At 39.8% G+C, this 17,639-nt stretch overlaps 2 protein-coding genes across 2 annotated transcripts; both read right to left on the reverse strand.

The window, feature by feature from the left end:
- Positions 1–1,018: 1,018 nt before the first annotated feature.
- Positions 1,019–8,680, reverse strand: adpgk2 (ADP-dependent glucokinase 2). Its single transcript, XM_078251272.1, has 7 exons — positions 8,209–8,680; positions 6,221–6,380; positions 5,460–5,650; positions 5,274–5,370; positions 4,907–5,043; positions 4,379–4,515; positions 1,019–3,639 (listed from the first exon to the last, which is right to left on the reverse strand). The coding sequence occupies exons 1-7, from the start codon at positions 8,402–8,404 to the stop codon at positions 3,082–3,084; spliced, it is 1,476 nt and encodes a 491-aa protein (XP_078107398.1). The 5' UTR covers positions 8,405–8,680; the 3' UTR covers positions 1,019–3,081.
- A 661-nt stretch (positions 8,681–9,341) lies between these two features.
- ctsba (cathepsin Ba) lies at positions 9,342–16,972 on the reverse strand. The gene is made up of 11 exons (XM_078251285.1): positions 16,773–16,972; positions 14,067–14,194; positions 13,624–13,709; positions 13,250–13,364; positions 12,852–12,967; positions 12,206–12,291; positions 11,967–12,113; positions 11,217–11,333; positions 10,975–11,103; positions 10,334–10,414; positions 9,342–10,014 (listed from the first exon to the last, which is right to left on the reverse strand). Exons 2-10 carry the CDS (start codon positions 14,187–14,189, stop codon positions 10,341–10,343), a joined length of 993 nt encoding a protein of 330 aa, XP_078107411.1. The 5' UTR covers positions 14,190–14,194; positions 16,773–16,972; the 3' UTR covers positions 9,342–10,014; positions 10,334–10,340.
- Positions 16,973–17,639: the final 667 nt, after the last annotated feature.

A 17,639-nucleotide genomic window follows, 5' to 3' on the forward strand; every position in this document is an offset into this window, starting at 1 on the left:
CAACAACACAACACGCACAACCTTGAGTCGGATGGGCTACACCAGCAGAAGACCCCACCGGGTACCACTCATCGGCACTAAAAATAGGAAAATGAGGCTACAGTTTGCACAAGCTCACCAAAATTAGACAGTAGAAGACTGGAAAAATGTTGCCTGGTCTGATGAGTCTCGATTTCTGTTGAGACATTCAGATGGTAGAGTCAGAATTTGGCGTAAACAGAATGAGAACATGGATCCATCATGCCTTGTGACCACTGGGCAGGCTGGTGGTAGTGGTGGTGTAATGGTGTGGGGGATGCTATCCTATCAATATGGGCCAACATTTCTAAAGAATTCTTCCAGCACCTTGTTGAATCAATGCCACAAAGAATTAAGGCAGTTCTGAAGGCGAAAGGGGGTCAAACACGGTATTAGTATGGTGATCCTAATAATCCTTTAGGTGAGTGTATTTCTTATTAAAATCTCTAAGAATGGAGCGATTGTGTACAAATGGACATGACACGACACAACATGTAGCAGTAATAAAATAAGGTCTTTATGTAATTCTTAATTCTAATTCTTCTCAACGTGTTGGGCGAAGCCCTCAGCAAGCTGCAGGGTACAAGTCTGCCAATACAAAATCTCTGACAGACAGGATCAAAATAGAAATTTTCTGTAACTCTACTGAGAAGATTCCTTGTTCGGTGATTATATCTGGGCCCAGTGGTGGTATCATAAACAGGAGGTAGTCTGGTTATCCATTTGGCAAGATGATTAGACAGTACGTGCAGCCAATGAACAAACGGGAAATGAAATGTATTCAATGTTGGGAGGGTGAAGAAAGGAAAACGACCTTCATCACGGCGTGTTATGATGTTGTGACAAAGAAGCCATGGCGTGACTATCCCATAGTACTCGTCTAGAAGACAAAATCGAGTGCTTACTTGTCCAAAGTATGAGCTTAAACAACTGCAGGATGCAGCCATGATGGCCTGATCAATAAATGATCCCAAGTATGAGAAAATAAACAAAGCAATGACAGCTTTAGCAGCATAGCATTTTATCTTAGGTGATTCTGAATTGAATATTTAACATGCACAAAACAGTTGAACACAGCTTTGGAACATAGGTGACATGAATCTTATCTAAAGCTTAGATAAGTATATGATATGGTAGAAAACACAAGCACTTCTCTATCCGAACATGAAAGCATGCTGAGATTTCATTTCACAGTAAAAACATGACCCGTTAACTCTTGTCTTCCAATTACCTAATTAAGACAAAGAAATCAGAAAATAATACATACACCTATAGTAATAGAAAAGGTCTGTATTAAAAATCCCTTTTCGACTAAACGCCAAAAGTCAAAACAGAATAAGGCTCATTTACCATCAGCACAATCAAACAGCATACAATTAGTACAGTCTCAACACAAAGAGGAAAGATTTAAAGGGATTTCTTTAGCTCATACTTGTTGCATTGTAACATGAATAAATGCGTTCCTCGCTGAAGGGATTTTGACAAGCATGTTTTAAGAAACTAATTTAATTGTGTAATCAAGAAAAGAAAAAAAGCTCTACTTGCATGTTGAAGTGTAAACATGTTGTATAAAGAAAATAAAAAGCTGGGTCAGTGGTGGAATGTTTGATTTGTACATAGAAAGAAAAAAGGCTTAATTCCCATTCAAGTCCAGTCGCATAAAGTTTCAGATAAAAGCGATTTTAACCCTGAAAAAAGTGAAATGGGAGTTGTGTGGCCAATTAGAGGCAGGGCCCCATTTTCACTTATTTCATTAGGGGAGTGTTATTCCGCTTCTAATCCTACTACAAGTAAGATGAAGACTAAAATATTATATTTACTGTGTGTTCCAATATTCCACAGATATAGGGGATTCATGGTGACACCATTCAAGCTAGCAAGTCAAGCTTACAATTTCATATTGCTAAGCCCTCTTTTTTAAAGAAATAACCTAAAACTAGAGATGAGATTGTGTTCCACTGTATGCAGCCATATGATATGAGAACATGAGAACTGGCTGCCAGTAACTTCTCCTTCCAGCAATGTTATCAGGGGCAGTCCACACTGGTTATTTTGGTCCTTAATAATAAGAGATGTGACGTATAATAGAAATGTTTTTAAAAAAGTGACAAAAAGAGTAATCGGAAAAGGGGAGAAACAAAAATAGCATGGAGGTAGAGAGGTTTTCGACATCATATCCAGCTACCAACAGTGGTTTCTTTACATTGTTTTTGCATTATTGCACTGCAACCGACACACAGAATGACAATCTTAAAACAAATCAAACACAACCAAACCAATATGCACATTTTTCACATATATTAGGAAGAACAGGAGGCAATAACCTCACTAGCTTTCTACTATAAAATCTTTCTTTGCCTTTGAGAATGCGATAGGAGAGGGAAGCGGCAGGACAGAGCCATCTCATAAAAAATTAAATAAAAAAAGGGTTTAGATGTGATCTTTTAAAAGTGACATGATGTTAACTTTTAACCCTTAAGTTGAAACTGCATGTGCTGCAAGGCAGGGATAGGCAAAGCCCCATTTACTGGATGGAACTGTAGATTTTAGGCGACACCTGATAAACCTGCTTCCAAGAAACAGAAGATTCAGCTATTTCAGCATTTAAACAACTCTGTAAGAGGTTGCTGCATAGTGGAGTTACAGGTTTAAAGAGAATTTATCCTGCAGCTTTGTCAGCTACAACAAAACTTCATCCCTCTTTATCTAATCCTGGCTGAAGGCCCAAGTCTTATTAGGCCTTGGAGAAGTAGAGTAGGACAGGAGTCAGATGATGGACAACAATGACTTGGGGATTGACTTTACTCAATTTACAAAACTTTTATCTTTCACTTGAGCAGGTTTTAACTGCACCTGATTATTAACTACTGCATCCCATCATCTGACCCCTATGAATGATAATCAGTTTCCCTTATGGTCCACCTAGGCCATGAGCTGCCAGGGTGACCGCATTAGCCTGATACATTTCACTTTCCGTACCCATGTTTGCCGGTTACTTTGCATCACACCTAGATCACGTTTCCAGAGTCACTACACACAGATAGACCATATAGTGTCCTTCTACTAGATCTGCAGCACCAGGCCAGCGGCTGAGATGTTGTCCCCTCCGCCTGCAGTTTGGTAAACCTCAGTGCACACCAGCACTGGTGCTACGCAGATCTCATAGTCCTCCTCATCCCAGCAGCTGACAGGTCTGGTCTCCTGAAGAGGGATACGCTGGCTGCCCTCCCGCCGGCTAACAGAGAAGGAGTCGTCCATGATGAGCCTCGCCTTGCTGGGGTCAATGTCGTTCGAGCCACAGACATGGCGGTTCGCTGTGAGAGAGGCCTTGGCGGTGGCGGACATGGTGTTCTTCCACTGGGAGCCGCGTGTCACAATCATGGCCTGAAAGGCCAGCGTGTGGACGTGGAGCCGAGTCAGCGGCTTGGCTTTTGCACCGTTTGTGTCACTTTCTGCACTGGCATCTTTGGAGCGCTGGTTTATGATGCGATAGACCTCCCTCATTTGGTCGAGGACAGTAGCTACACGAGGGTTAGGGTCTGACAACACTGTGATGTTGGAGCCTTTAAGCAGACTGAGCAGGTTGGGAAGCTCCTGTTCATTCATCCCTAAAGAGTCCGCCTAAGAAAGCAGAATCAGGATGAGTGATTGAACCTAAACTAAGATCATCCTTTAACTGAACTGTGCATCTTCATGAAAACAAACAGAAGCCATAACGCTGCATTGAGACATTTTCTTTCATAGTGATCAACGTGGCAGGTATCATTTAATCTAAATCTAAAAAACTCAATTAGTGGCTATAATGTGATCTCTAAACATAGTTCTGTGTCAGGTACTGTAGATGTCATACTGCACTCCACTGTTGTCTGTTATTTTGCAGAGCTGAGAGGAATTCTACACTCACTGTTTTGACTGCAATCAAGGCAACAGTTTTGAGAAGTTTCTGTATATGTTAGCATGTGACTAAACAGACAATACTTTGGAATTATTAATGACTATTGATAAAATGGGCCAGAACGATAACATTTACTACTACATTTACTTACTACATTTTTTATTTTAATAGTTTTAGGGAGTGGCCAGAACATACAGAATTTTTTAAATACAGCAATACAATAAACAAACTAATATAAACATGTAAATACAAAAAGGATGTAAAAAAGGAAACAAACAATACAGGAAGGCAAATACAAATTTAACTAAGCAAATCTAGTTTCAAACTACCTGGCATTATTTGCCAGACATCTTGTACCTTTTAAGCTCACTATATATTTTTTTTGTGATGAACTTTGTTTGTGTAATTGTTCTAGTCTCCTTCCATATGAATTAATTTGTTGATTAATTCAACAGTCATACATACATAGGGGATGACATAGTGGAGTAGGTCTTCCATTATACTCTCTTCTACAAAACTGGCCATCTCAAAATGGACTCCAATCTGTGGAGACGAGGAGGACAGGAGGTCGGCCAGGCGGGACAGGAGAGCGTCCCGCTCACCTGGAATAATGAAAGGAATAGGTGGAAAGAGAAGAAAAGAAATTCAGACAAAAGGAAGCCAGACAATAAGGAGTAAAGGAAACAAAGATGAGAGAAGATGGAGTCATGTGGAACAAGCACTCCTTTCACTTGACTGTATTAAACTCACAAATTTCAAATTAGTACAAGGCCTTGTGTCACCTTTAAGTGCAACTCAGAATAGACAAGTTCCTTTAACGTAAAGTGAAATCCACGATTTTCTAAAACATACCTTTTATTTCAGCAAACTCACACAGGGTTAAGTGAAAAACTAACTGACATCCGACAAACGTTTAGCACTATTCCATTTCAGTTGTGCGAAACAAAGCAGCGGACACAACTGCTGCATGTTCAGCAACTAATAACCTCTTACCTGACTGGAAGGGGAAGTTATCCATCATTTGCAGCCCACCCACTACCAGAAGATCTGGGTCGAAGTCTTTGAGTTTCTTAGCAAACTCCGCCATGGAGTCCAGGTAGGGGTTATGGTCATCGCTGTGGACGATATATCTACAGAGACAAACACGGTCCGCTTCAAATACCGCAGAGGCTTACATTCATAAATATGTATGTGCACACATAGAACACTTGGTTCTATTACTCCCAGCATTCATTTAATTCAGCCTACTGTACTGTGCATGGTGGAGATATGTGTCTCTGGGCTGAAACACTCACATATACAGGTCACCTGAGTGATCCTTGAAAATACTCAAAATATCAAATGCTCAACTAACACATACCTGTTGGCTCTACGTGAGGTATAGTTACCCCAGCTAGCACCAGATGGATACTCCAGGATCAGATGAATGTCTGGCTCTTCTACTATGTTACCTGCCACTGGAAAGACAAAGGTAGGTTAGTACAGGCATGGAAGTATAGAAGACAGGGGGAAGTAGAGGTAGGTGTACAAGTATGTATCGGTGTACCTGTTATGTGCTGGGACAGGACATCAATAAAATCGGGGCTGAAACTTCCCCCTAGCAATAAATCACATCCTTCAGTTGCCATGCGACCAGCCATCACCGGGGCATTGCCGCCTACTGCCCATCTGTTTCCAGGTAAGTCACGGGACGCTTCGACCAGCTCACTGAATAGGGTATCATTTAGCATAAAACGCCTGCAAGACAAACGAAAAGCAAAACAATAGTGAAACAATGTTGAAACTTGAAAGTACCGACATCATTTCCTCTGAACATCTCTTCTTTTTTGTCTTATGTTGTAGTTCTTTTATGCAATTTGTAAAGCATTTTTAAATTGCCAATGTGTATGAAATGAGCTGTATAAATAAATATGCCTTGCCCCCTTAACCAATGAACACCTGAAAAACCATTTAAACCGTGGCACCCTTCTGATAAAAGCTAAAATATTTCTGACTTCACGGTCTTGTCACATCACATAGAGAATAAAGGCCTGAGGAGTTCAACAAATAAACTATTTTAAATTTGCTCTAGGCTGGTCTCCCTTACCAAGTATTTATTTACTTTAAGTTACCCCTCATTATTATTTGATTACAAAAACAGACAGACACACCTTTTATATAAACAAAAGAATTCAGATAACCAGTCATAGACTAAACTATTCAAATAGTTGTACGAGCACTTGTTCATGTACATTTATATTACAATACTGTGAATTAAGGCTTAATTAACTAGACCACAACTAGGCTATTTTAACTGCCAACACTTACTCTGCAGCAGCTCCTGGTGCAAAGAAGTAGGCAAAGCTCTGAGCCAGCTGCACTTCATTTTCTATGTAGTCATGATGTAGGGGCTGGTCTGTGGGAGGGAGGCCAATCTTATTAAGCAACGATACCCCGTCCACTATCAGGTCAACACAACCTCCAAAACCTGTGGATGAGGGAGAAGGGCATAGAAAGAAAGACAAAGAGAGATACATATGTGATAAAAACCATGGCCAGAAGCAGGTATACGACTTAAAATCTGGAGCCAAGAAGGATAAGGAGATGAAGAGATGGCCTCCAGTGGAAACAATGACAGGGAGACGATTATGTATTCCCTATTTTCTTTTCAACACTTCAGTACAAATAGGGCAAAGAGAAGGATAATGCCATTGTGCAGCTTTAGTAAACTGAGCAGAGAGACATCCACACAAGGTGCCACCTCTTGCTCACCTGGTAGAGCGTGCACACCATGAAAGGTGAGTCCTTGGCAGCGGCCTGGGTTTGAATTCGACCAATGGCCCCTTTGGTGTGTGTCATCCCCTCTCTAACCACCCCCCCTCCCACACACACACACACACACACACACACACACACACACACACACACACTTTGGTTGATAGTCAACAGGCCAGTATTTGTCATTATTTTGTAATCCAATTCACTCCAATTCACCATCTGAAGCACCTAATAGCAATACAAAAGGATTAGATCAAACTAATCAGGGATGTGTGACTAGGCTTAACGGGTCTGACTGTGTGGCTGAGCCTGTTGTTGAACTGGTTAAAGGTTGGACAGATATGGTGATTGCCTTTGTTGGGGGTTTGTAACAAGGCTCAAAGGACAAAGATTTGAGGATTAGATCATGCCAATCAAGACATGGGTCATTATGCCGTTTGCTGAAACTGTCTGACGCAGTTTGTCAGGTAAGGTAGTTAATACTGCTAACCCACTTTGTGCTCACGGTTAATTTGCATTAATTACATTACAAGGCAAGACAGACACCACAGACTGCTGTGTGTTTCACTTGTGGCACATTAGCTATCCCAGGCGTTTGTTTAAGGTGCAGGTACGAGACCATGGAGCTGTTAACTTGCTGTCAACTTGTGGTCAACATGCGCAAGCCATATCCAGGGCCGGAAACCTACAAGATTGTTTTTAACTACAGCCACAGTGGTTAGTGCATCCCTACAATTCACCACCTGCTTTCACTATTTAACTAGTATATTTTGTATTAGACATGTCACACTGAGGCTACCATCTGTACAAGTGACAGAAGGCAGACTTGTGTTACTATAGCTTAGTTCAGCCACATTTATGGTACAAATATTGGCACCACCTGCCCATATCTCCATACAATTGTCTTTGCCCCTCATCAGTTCTCTGTGGTGTCCTGTTGGTTGATGGACGGTCCCTGTTCAGAACTGAACTCTATAAACTGAGATCACTGGTGATTATGCAAATCATTCATGGTCAACTCCCTGTAACCTCCATCTTTTCATTCACCAAACTCCACTCCACTGTTTGTCTGGCTTCAACATTAGTTCAGATCTCCTTGCTTTCACTTGCTCAGTCATTTGCTGACGAAGCGCCTAAATATTCACGGAAAAAGGAACTGTATAGCTAGGTAACTTGGCTAACGTTATTGTCAGTTTACAAACACAGTCTTCCCTATACTTTCTTTTTAATTTTTTTTTTTTTTTTATAATTTCCAATACCCACTTAAGTTTGTTTTAGGTTAACGTTAAAACATCAACATTGACGTTAGACAATTCCATCTTAGTTACATGGTTAGCAATCAACTTGTTTCTGTGTTAGCAGGAGGCAGCAATTAACGTTAATGCATTCAAAGTTATTTCATTAGGAGCAGCTTTTAAACTAATGCCAGCTATTATGGATCCCATTCATTTTTAAACTAATCGACTATTAACCCAGAAACTCTTAAACCCCTAAATTAGGCTATATAACGCTAGCTAGCTCAGACCACTTGCACTCACCAACAGCCACTTTCGGTCTGGCGACGTTATTCACCCCGACTTTGCCTTCAGCCCGGAGAAGAGAGGACAGAACGGTGTCCAGCCTATCGTCTAGTATTGCATTCTGGGGTGACCGGAACCAGAAGGCAAAGAGAACCACAAACAGGGACACAACAGGCCCATATTTCATCCACGAAGCCCGGCCTCCAGCCTCCATCGCTCGCTGTCTCACTAGCTACGGTGGCTTCCCTGCTGCCAGTGATGAACAAGCACTTTCGACCAGCTCGACCTAGGGAGCCGTGCGTTGGGTTGCCTGTTTGTTTTGGGAGCCGGAGTGTCCCGGACGTACCGCACGAATACTAAGCAGAATCCTGAAAACGTCACCGGTCACTTCAACTGTGTTTCAGTCTGTGTAAACCATGGAGGTGTAAACAACTACGTCCAATATCATTTTATAAAATGAGGCTTCTTTAGTTTTGTACTCAAGCCTCGCTTTCCGGTAGGATAATGGGTAGACGCCTGTATCCAAAACAAACAACTCTATTATGAAGGGGGAGTGTTTGTGTTTGCCTACAGACAACAAGGCGGAAGTGGCAGTGCTTAAAACACATCCTGATCTTCTCAAAAAGTTTAACTTCAGGAGTGTTTTTGCATCCGTTATATTTACTCTATCGACTATAATTTGCAGCTTTGTTTTCCCATTATTATTGGCCCAGAAAGTAGATATTTTTTTTAGTTGGTCATGCTCACACAGATAGAGATAGAGATAGATATATATAGATATATATATATATCTATCTCTCACATTACATAAAAATATATATATTATATATAATGCTCACATTACATAAAAAAAATAAAATAAAATAGGTGCTTCAGAATGAATGTTTGTCACAAAACCACCACCCATTACTGTAAGTCCGTCTTTTTATTACACCTTTTTGGATTAAAAGTCAGAAACAGCAGACACCTACAACATTTATTAACCACCATCATAATAGTTTTGACTCACATCTGCTTATCCATTTATCGATTGTATCTCAGCCCACATTTTCTTGGTCATTTTAATTTTTCTGAGAGTCAATTCCATCAGGCGTGCAAACCATCAAAACATTTCAAATGCCAGCATGATATTCAAGAGTAACAACACCACATTGGGAACCAAATATTGTTTTATTTAATTCAGAACAGTTCATGTGCCAATATGTTGATCAACACAGGCAGACAATAAAAACACCTCAACCACCACCATATAAAAAAGTCAAAATTTCTCATCCGATACTAAAAAAAACGATAACAGGCACCAATCACAATGAGTACCTAACATTATGGAGTGGCATTTGTGGCACCGAGAAGTAATATTGAATAAAAATATCAAATATGAAAGCTGTGATCATTAAAAATTAAAAACATTAAAAACAAACTGACCTCTGCTACATTGGGCAGAGTCTTGAGATGCTCCACACTTTCCAAGAGCAGAATAGGGACAAGAGGGGAAAAAATGAAATTCTACAACAGTGACAGTCTGCTTTGAATCACCTGAGATCAAATGAAATGTTCATATTCATTTTTAAAAAACGATTTCCTCCTGTGCAAATTTTTGATTTGACATTCAAAACATTCAATTACAGTGATACATCTGCTAATCCACCTAAATTATTTTTTTCTGGTCTGCTTTAAAAAACAACAACCACATGCCATGTGTGCAAGGTGATCAGTGGGCCTTAACTAAAAAGTCTAAAAGCTGTTAAACAAGTTCTTTCTAGAGCAGGCAAGTTGAGCGTGTCGTCCTCTACTGAATATGTAATGGGCACCTCGGCTCAAAACCTGCAAGAGAGAAAAAAAACATAAGAGTCAGTAAGGCACATACTTCAAGTCATATCCATAACCTTTGAGGATTTCACAAAGACAATAGCCTCTCAGACTTGAAATGGGAGCTACTGGGGTGGAATAGGGTCGACAGTCATTTTAGAGCTACGAGGCTTGCGCACAAATATAAATCCATGCACTCCAGTTTGGTTTATGACATTAAATTAGGGAGGTTGCAACAAAATGGCAGAGTTGTACTGTATAGGTAAACAGTAAACACAGGTTTGTTTGAGGCCGGTACAAAATATTGCCATTACATGTTGTTTTGTGGTCTTACCAAAAATTTATTTGGGAATCCCCGCCACAATCTCGGACTCAATACCGCAGTGATCCGATCCACGCAGGAACTTAAAGAATCCTGAAGACCAGAAACAGACCAGTTTACATACATTGAAAAAAAAAGGGTAGCTTTTACACAACACCATCAATTGCATGTTTGTAAGTATAAAATATCTCCTCATCTTAAGTGTAAGAACATATGGACATATGGTATGTGCATTTGTGTTTCATATTCAGAAGGGCTGCCAGGTATATACACAGTACAAGGAGTTTTACATAGCAACGTATTGTACAATTGTTGATTTACTGATATTTAACCTGTTGCAGACAAGTATTCATATCATGTTACTTAAACGTAGCAATACTGTACCACTATGCAAAAATAGTATCAGCTGTACATGGTCATCTAAGTTTTGGATAGGAATGAGAAGTTGTGTGAAACTTTCAGGATGTTGATTCAATAATGTGTTCAGTTGATGCTGCAGTTGGGGCATTAAAATATTCCCTTCCCACATGTAAATAGGAGGGCTACCGTTTATAATCCAGAGTGATTATCGTGTGAATGTTATGTATGTATGTATGTATGTATGTATGTATGTATGTATGTATGTATACTATGTGTAATGTGTGTCTGCTCACCGTTATCACCCCAGTCAGTGTTCCAGGAGTTGGCACAGAGCCAGTAGGGAACACCATTCTCCTCTCCCCATCCCAGGATCTTGATGGCGTGGCCACCCACAGCAGACCCAGTTATGTGCTGATACACACCTGGATATGCGAGCACAGTGTTTACCCTGTGCTCAACAGGTTGTGAGCGTACAAGGACTTTGTGGCTGTGAGTTTTTGCCACATTTGTCTGTTAATGATGCTCATGTTCTTACCAGACTTATACTGCACAAAGTCTTCATAGACGGTGAAGGCTCCCTCTACTGGGCCATTCTTGTATATCTCACTCTGAATCTGCTCTTCATCTGATAGCACGCTGTAAGAAGTTTTACCTGCAACACACTTCGAGTTAGGATCCTGCGCTCTGTGTGTGTGTGTGTGTGTGTAGCTTTGTTCACCAACATGAGGGTTAGGCCCATTTTACATCATAAACATACTGCTTTTGGCACATACAAGAGATTACAAGATATACAAAATGAATGGGGCATGACTGGATATGTAGATTAACTGGTTCTGTTGTCATTATCAATGATCTAATAAATACCATTCATGTCTAAGCTAGTCAGTGTAAATGTATGCCCGTTAGTGATAGATTAATAACAGTATTTTGTGACTTGATTCTATATTTAATGATACCCATTACAAAAATAGTTGAGTTGAATTGCCAATGAAATTAATTGATTAATTCAAAAACATTTATGTATGCACTATGGTGTTACATATTTCAACATAATAAATCATGCTTCAACCGAGTCCGTTTACTATTCAGAAACTTTCCATTTTGTTTTTTATACTGCATTTATCAACAGAGCAACATCAAATCACTTCCAAGTATTACAGTTAAATATAATATAACTAACTAAAGCGAGAAACATGTTTCCTTGAAAATCACAGAAGACAAGAGACAATGTTAGCATGCTTAACTTTAATATCCCCCTTATTTATGGAAGTATTTTCTTTCTTACCAAAGTGCTTGTCCGCTTGGTAGTCGGGTGTGTATCCAGCTTCACACTTCTGGATGCACTGGGGTGTGTCTCCACCCTCCCCAGTGCAGGGGGGTCTGGTGCCATTCACATGGTGTTCACAGGGGGGGATGGTGTAGGGCTGACAACCTGTAGACACAAAAAGAGCAAGGACACAAATATCAGAACTGTAGACACCACACCTGTGTACCACTGTGGGAAGTCTTGCACACAAAACTCACCAATGTGGGACTGATAGAGACCTCCAGAGACCAGCCCTGCACTGGTCCAGAAGTCCCAGGCAGCTGAAGGGTAGCCACCATTACATCTAAAAAGAGAGAGAAAAAAATCCACTTTTACAGACAACCACTATGTACTCCCTGCCTCTAACTCCAAATGTTGTACAATATCAGGGAAGCACCGACCCAACCTTTCCCTAACAAAATAAAGATTCGGAATATTACCTATTCCTACGGTATTTGCTGATACCAAGAACTGATTTATTAACAGTGCTCACTTTAAAATATGCATACGTCATTGTGTGGATCTCAGTGGAATCATCTTTATGTAAGGTTACATTGAGGCTAGTGGTTGCTCTAGAAACAAAGTCAACAGCCTACCATAAATGAATGCATGAAACTGAAAGTAAATGCATTCCTATACAATTTTGGACTTCTATCTTCTTATCAGATAATTTACTGGAGAGCCTGTATTGAGTGAATTCATTCTTTTCTCCCATTAAATACCCAGTAATTCAAATTCCACATCATGTGGTTTGCTAATGAGCTCTGGATTAATGGTCAACATAATGTAGGTCACTGCAAGCATCTACTGGGGACATTTGCAGACAAATAGTAGTGAAACCTTTCACACATTACTGCCTCTCACCCCATGCCACAGCTGTCGCAGCAGGTCAGCAGATCCTCTGAGGAGATCTCCACGCTAACCTTGGCATTGCTGTGGATACACACACGGTCAGAGATGGCCTCTGCAGCGCCAAACGCCTGTGGGCAGAACAACCAACACATGTCAGACATACAAATGCAATTGGTGATTTGGGGCTGTATACAGAGTGAAGTCATTTTTATTTACAATCAGTTGTAAAAGAATGTCAACAATTTAGCATAGGTGTTTGTGTGACTCAGCACATTACTAACCACAAATCAAAGTCATAAACAAAATTCCCTGGATAATATGTTACTTCAAAAAAAATAAAAAAAGAACCTAAAATCCTCAACCCCAGTTAAATGTGGTCACATCTTTTGAGCAGTGAGATTGTATCTTACCCAGCAGGATCCACAGGAGCCCTGGTCTCTGATCTCCTTCAGAGTGGGACAGTTGGGCCACTGCTCTCTGGAGTCAAAGTTCTTAGGCAGCTTCAGGTCTCCAGCATACTGAACCCTGCAGAGGGAAACGGTGTTATAGAGTCAAGTATTACTGTGCGCTACCACAACTACAGTGTAAGCAAACTTGATGTACTTTTCCCCATTTTGTATTGGGCAGGTGGGGTATAGAGTTCTGGTCCATGACACTGCTTGTTTTTGTGCAAACGTATGTATAATTAGTGTACAACACAGCAAATACTCACACAGCAAAGTGATATGTAAGCATAATGGAGTAGTAATCTGTTCCTTTCCTGTGTTTCACAAGTGAGACTCACATGACTGGCAGTTTAGGTCCCTTCAGCATCGTACCGCAGAGTCTCCTGACATAACTGTAGTCGACATTATGGAAGTTGTGACCAGCCTGCAGGAGTGCAAGTAGATTTAGTCAAATAAAACTGCTACCAAGGTAAGAAAAACAAGATAAAGAAAAGAAATACTGTGCAATATTTATGCTCGTTACAAATGCAATATCCCCCATAGTTGTATCCTCCAGTTACAGTGTTCATATTTAAGTTTTTTTGTCTTACTTTATTTTAATACATTTACCTTGTATAATCTTTTTCTATTTTAGTTGGTATGCTTTTCTTTGCCCTTTAGTCTTTTTACTTGACTCAAAGAGCCTGCCCAACAATTCCAATGTGCCTGGACTGTTTGGTGTGTGCACAAATGGCAAATCTTGAAAAATGAAAAATCTTGAATCTTGAAAACAAAAACACACCTTCCAGGTAGTGTTGATCTTATTGATGTAGTTAACCATCTCACTGGATAGTGGTTGGAGGTGGGGTCTGGCCAGGCTCACTGACAAGCTGGCAGCCAATAAGAGGAAGGCGGCACGCCACATTTTGCCTGAAAAATACAAAATGGAGAGGAAACGTTTATTCATTATTCACGTTACAAATTATACTTGAGCCATGGTAATTTTATTGTATAAATTCTGATTCAATCATTAAACCTTACCAAGACTGAAGGGATAACAATTATAGAAAAGAAAGCTACAAGAAGAAGACTTTACATAAATAAGGTATTCTAGGTCAGAAAAACCTACTGAAAACAGAAGAAAAAAAAAAAACGGGGAAAGAGGCTATATCAGTAGGATAACGGAGCAGTTTATGGAAATTGTAGACGCTCTTTTTTTATTATTATTATTAAATAAAAATAAGTCTGAGACAACGCAATGACATGCTTAAAACACTTACATACTTGAATCCTGAAACTAGGCTGATAACAAAATTCACAGCCGACTAGACATCGTCACTCTGGTTGCGGCTACGAGTGGAGCATGCAAACACAATTTACATAGAAGCACAGGGGAAACCTCTTATCCTCAGTCATGCTCATCAGAGATCTTTAAACTGGTTAAACACACTGCATCAGCAGGCGCACATGTACAATAAACATTTCCATGATTTACCCTCAAGACTTTTGATACCAAGATAGACCGAGTTTCAGTTCCCACTTAAAAAGCAACACCCTCACAAGCGAGAGCAAGCCCCAAATGGTCTGAGTTTGAAATCAAATGGTAGACATGGGACCACATTATTAGAGGGAAAATGCACAGGTAAGAGTTGAGATCAGCTCCAGACAAAAGACCTATTAGTGATACTAATGTAGCCTATTATATAGAGGCATGGAGTGTGCTCAGGATAAACAGGATGCTCCAAGTCCAGCAAAATCAATAGCAGTGCAGACACTGTGCTTCTTTATAAACATGATGAGATTAACTAACATGCGGCTTCAAACCCTTATAAAAAAGGACAACAGATGACGTATTAAGACCCAAACAGCAGGAGTGGAGAACAAAAGCCTTTAGACAAACAAAAAAAAAAAAAAGACATTCACTTCTTTTTTTTTTTTTTGCATTCAGAGATTGTATTGTACCAACCTGTGTGTTCCAAGCAAGATTAGCAAACAACATTTGCAGTGTGTGTGTTGCCCAACACAATTTTACATGGGCTTGTATGGGAGCTTAATCACTCATAGGCCCCTCTGTGCTTTCATTGGCACACTGCCACATACGATTTTCTCTAGAGAACAAGAGCCTGTCTTGTTAGTCGTCTGTTAAAAGTCAGCACACCTGTTTGGGTATGACCCGTTTCTTTTACAGAGAAAGCAGAAGAGAATCTAGTGAAAAGTGTGAAATCATTCCCCTTTGTGGGAGATTTAAAATCAAGACATAGATGAGTCCGCACCAAAGCCACAGAGACAACACATTTAAGTTCCTCATCACGACCTTTATAATGAGCTTCACATTATAAGTCCTACAGCTTTAGGTTGAGTTCAGCTGGAGGAGACCTTTAAACATTGTGTTCATCTACTCTCTCTTCCCTTTAGTGGATCTTTGTTAAACAATAAGAATATGAACAGGACAACGCTGATCAGTATAGGTACCTCTGAAAAGAAAGACTTTGAACTCGTTTGTATGTCAAAACTACAGGAATCAGGGTTTAAAAAAAATAAAAAATAAAATACTGTACTGTAGGTGGAACAACGCAATGATCTGTAATGTTCCTTCTCATGCTATAAAATTCATCTTTAGGTCTCCAGCACAAAGACCTGGAAGTACTGTAGTGTAAAGCTACTATACAAGTACAGCATTTCTTAAAACATGAAGTTACACACATATCTTTCATCTTACATGCACATATAGATTAAAAAGGCAACACAGACTGGAAATCTGTAATATTTAACTATAATGCCAAATGGTGTTGTGTGTTCTCCGTTGGTCTGCGGCCTGATACAACTCATTTCCTTATTCCCTGTCAAAAAGCTCTACTGACAGGAAGTCCAATGCTGGATTTACTCAACATTTAAAAAATGTGCAAACTTCACTTTTCATTCATGTCTCCTTTTTCTTTTAGACTGGAAATTGTGTTGTCTATGGTCATTTTACACAAAAGGTCAATCTATTCCAGTTTATTATGGCTGCCTCCAGCTCTTATAAAAACCTAGTTTCACTTTCCATTTCCCTGTTGCATCAATGTGCCTGACGGTTCAGTATTATGTATCATATTTATTTTAACTTCAGGTTTCAAGTTCTTTTCTTTCTTTATTTGGAGGTGCTGCCAGATTTCACTAATCATTAATTCATGAGGTTACACCGTGTGTTTGGACAACCCCATATCTTATCACCTCCTCTGTTCTGACCATACGCCTAAATGGGCCAGGGAGTCAAAAACACCACCATTTAAAGCCATGAGAATAAACTGGAATTGAACTGTTTTTGTATTAAATTAGTCCGTCCAAAAATATTAGATGAACATACCGTTCGTTATGTGTTCTCCACTAGTTTATGTAAAGTGTAACGGATTTAGCTAGGTTAGCTGTTAACTGCTAACTCACCGTGTAAACAATCTGTAACGTCTAATAACCGGAAACTAGCTACGGTAAGGAGCAGAGAACAAAGCAACAAACATAAATCATTTACCTGTAGCTCGTATGTCAGCTGTAAGTGTGAACCTCAGATCTTCAGGTTCCCCTCTTTCATTTACCTGTCTGTTACTATTAACGCAAATTCTGTGATTAAGTCTGAAATTAAATGGTCCTCCTCTTCTCTTTATATCTTAGGAACCACGTGAACCGGCGGTCACATGAATGCAGCTCATGTGATCGGTAACTTAACGGCAACACGCACACTCTTGCTTTTTGGTTCCGATCTGTGGTTTGTCTTTGGTTTGTGGGATCAGTAATGTTTTCTTTACAGACACACATCTGATTCTGGATCCAACCGGTAACCAGTAAAAACACACTTTAACGACGAGAGAGTTTGGTGCAGTGGGACCATAGAGTGGGACGCAGTAGATCTGCACTCCTTTAATCTGACCGCTAGGTGGTGCTCAAAGTGACCTTCTCTGAAATTCACCACTTTACCCTCAATGCTTAAATACAATCTGTGAGATCTATTGAAAACAACTTTAAATATTTATTTTGAATGACAATCCTGCAATTTAAGTATCTGTTTTTATTATTTCCTTGTCCTCAATAGTATTATAGTTTTTATATTATCATTGAAATGTATGTATTGTAGTATATTTCATTAATTCATATCAAAGTCTGTTGTCTTTGTTGTGAAATCTGTTACATTCCATTCTGTTAAAACTCTGAACCTCTCTTTCTTGTCTGATAATTTGTATCGCCTGTTTAACTCCCTGGCACAATTTCTCTGTGTGAACCAAACCTAGAACCATCCTCCTTTCCTCTGGTGCCCCTTTCTCATCTATCAACTCTTACATCATCAAAATAACTGGAGCAATATGTTACTTACAATATTTACTCATGTGTTTTATTAAACGTT

The sequence above is a fragment of the Sander vitreus genome, chromosome 1, assembly GCF_031162955.1.
Source record: "Sander vitreus isolate 19-12246 chromosome 1, sanVit1, whole genome shotgun sequence".
NCBI classification, from domain to species: domain Eukaryota; kingdom Metazoa; phylum Chordata; class Actinopteri; order Perciformes; family Percidae; genus Sander; species Sander vitreus.

Bases quoted from the DNA above. Each gene is read 5' to 3' on its own strand.
- adpgk2 (XM_078251272.1), bottom strand. From the start codon at position 8,404: ATGGAGGCTGGAGGCCGGGCTTCGTGGATGAAATATGGGCCTGTTGTG. The intron at 5,651-6,220 runs GTAAGTGTTGGC...TTTGTCTTGCAG, and splicing joins GCACCAGGAGCTGCTGCAGA to GCGTTTTATGCTAAATGATA. The intron at 5,371-5,459 runs GTACACCGATAC...TTGTCTTTCCAG, and splicing joins CCTGTCCCAGCACATAACAG to TGGCAGGTAACATAGTAGAA.
- ctsba (XM_078251285.1), bottom strand. From the start codon at position 14,189: ATGTGGCGTGCCGCCTTCCTCTTATTGGCTGCCAGCTTGTCAGTGAGC. The intron at 12,968-13,249 runs GTAAGATACAAT...TTCTGCCCACAG, and splicing joins GCTCCTGTGGATCCTGCTGG to GCGTTTGGCGCTGCAGAGGC. The intron at 12,114-12,205 runs GTGAGTTTTGTG...TTGTGTCTACAG, and splicing joins TCTCTATCAGTCCCACATTG to GTTGTCAGCCCTACACCATC.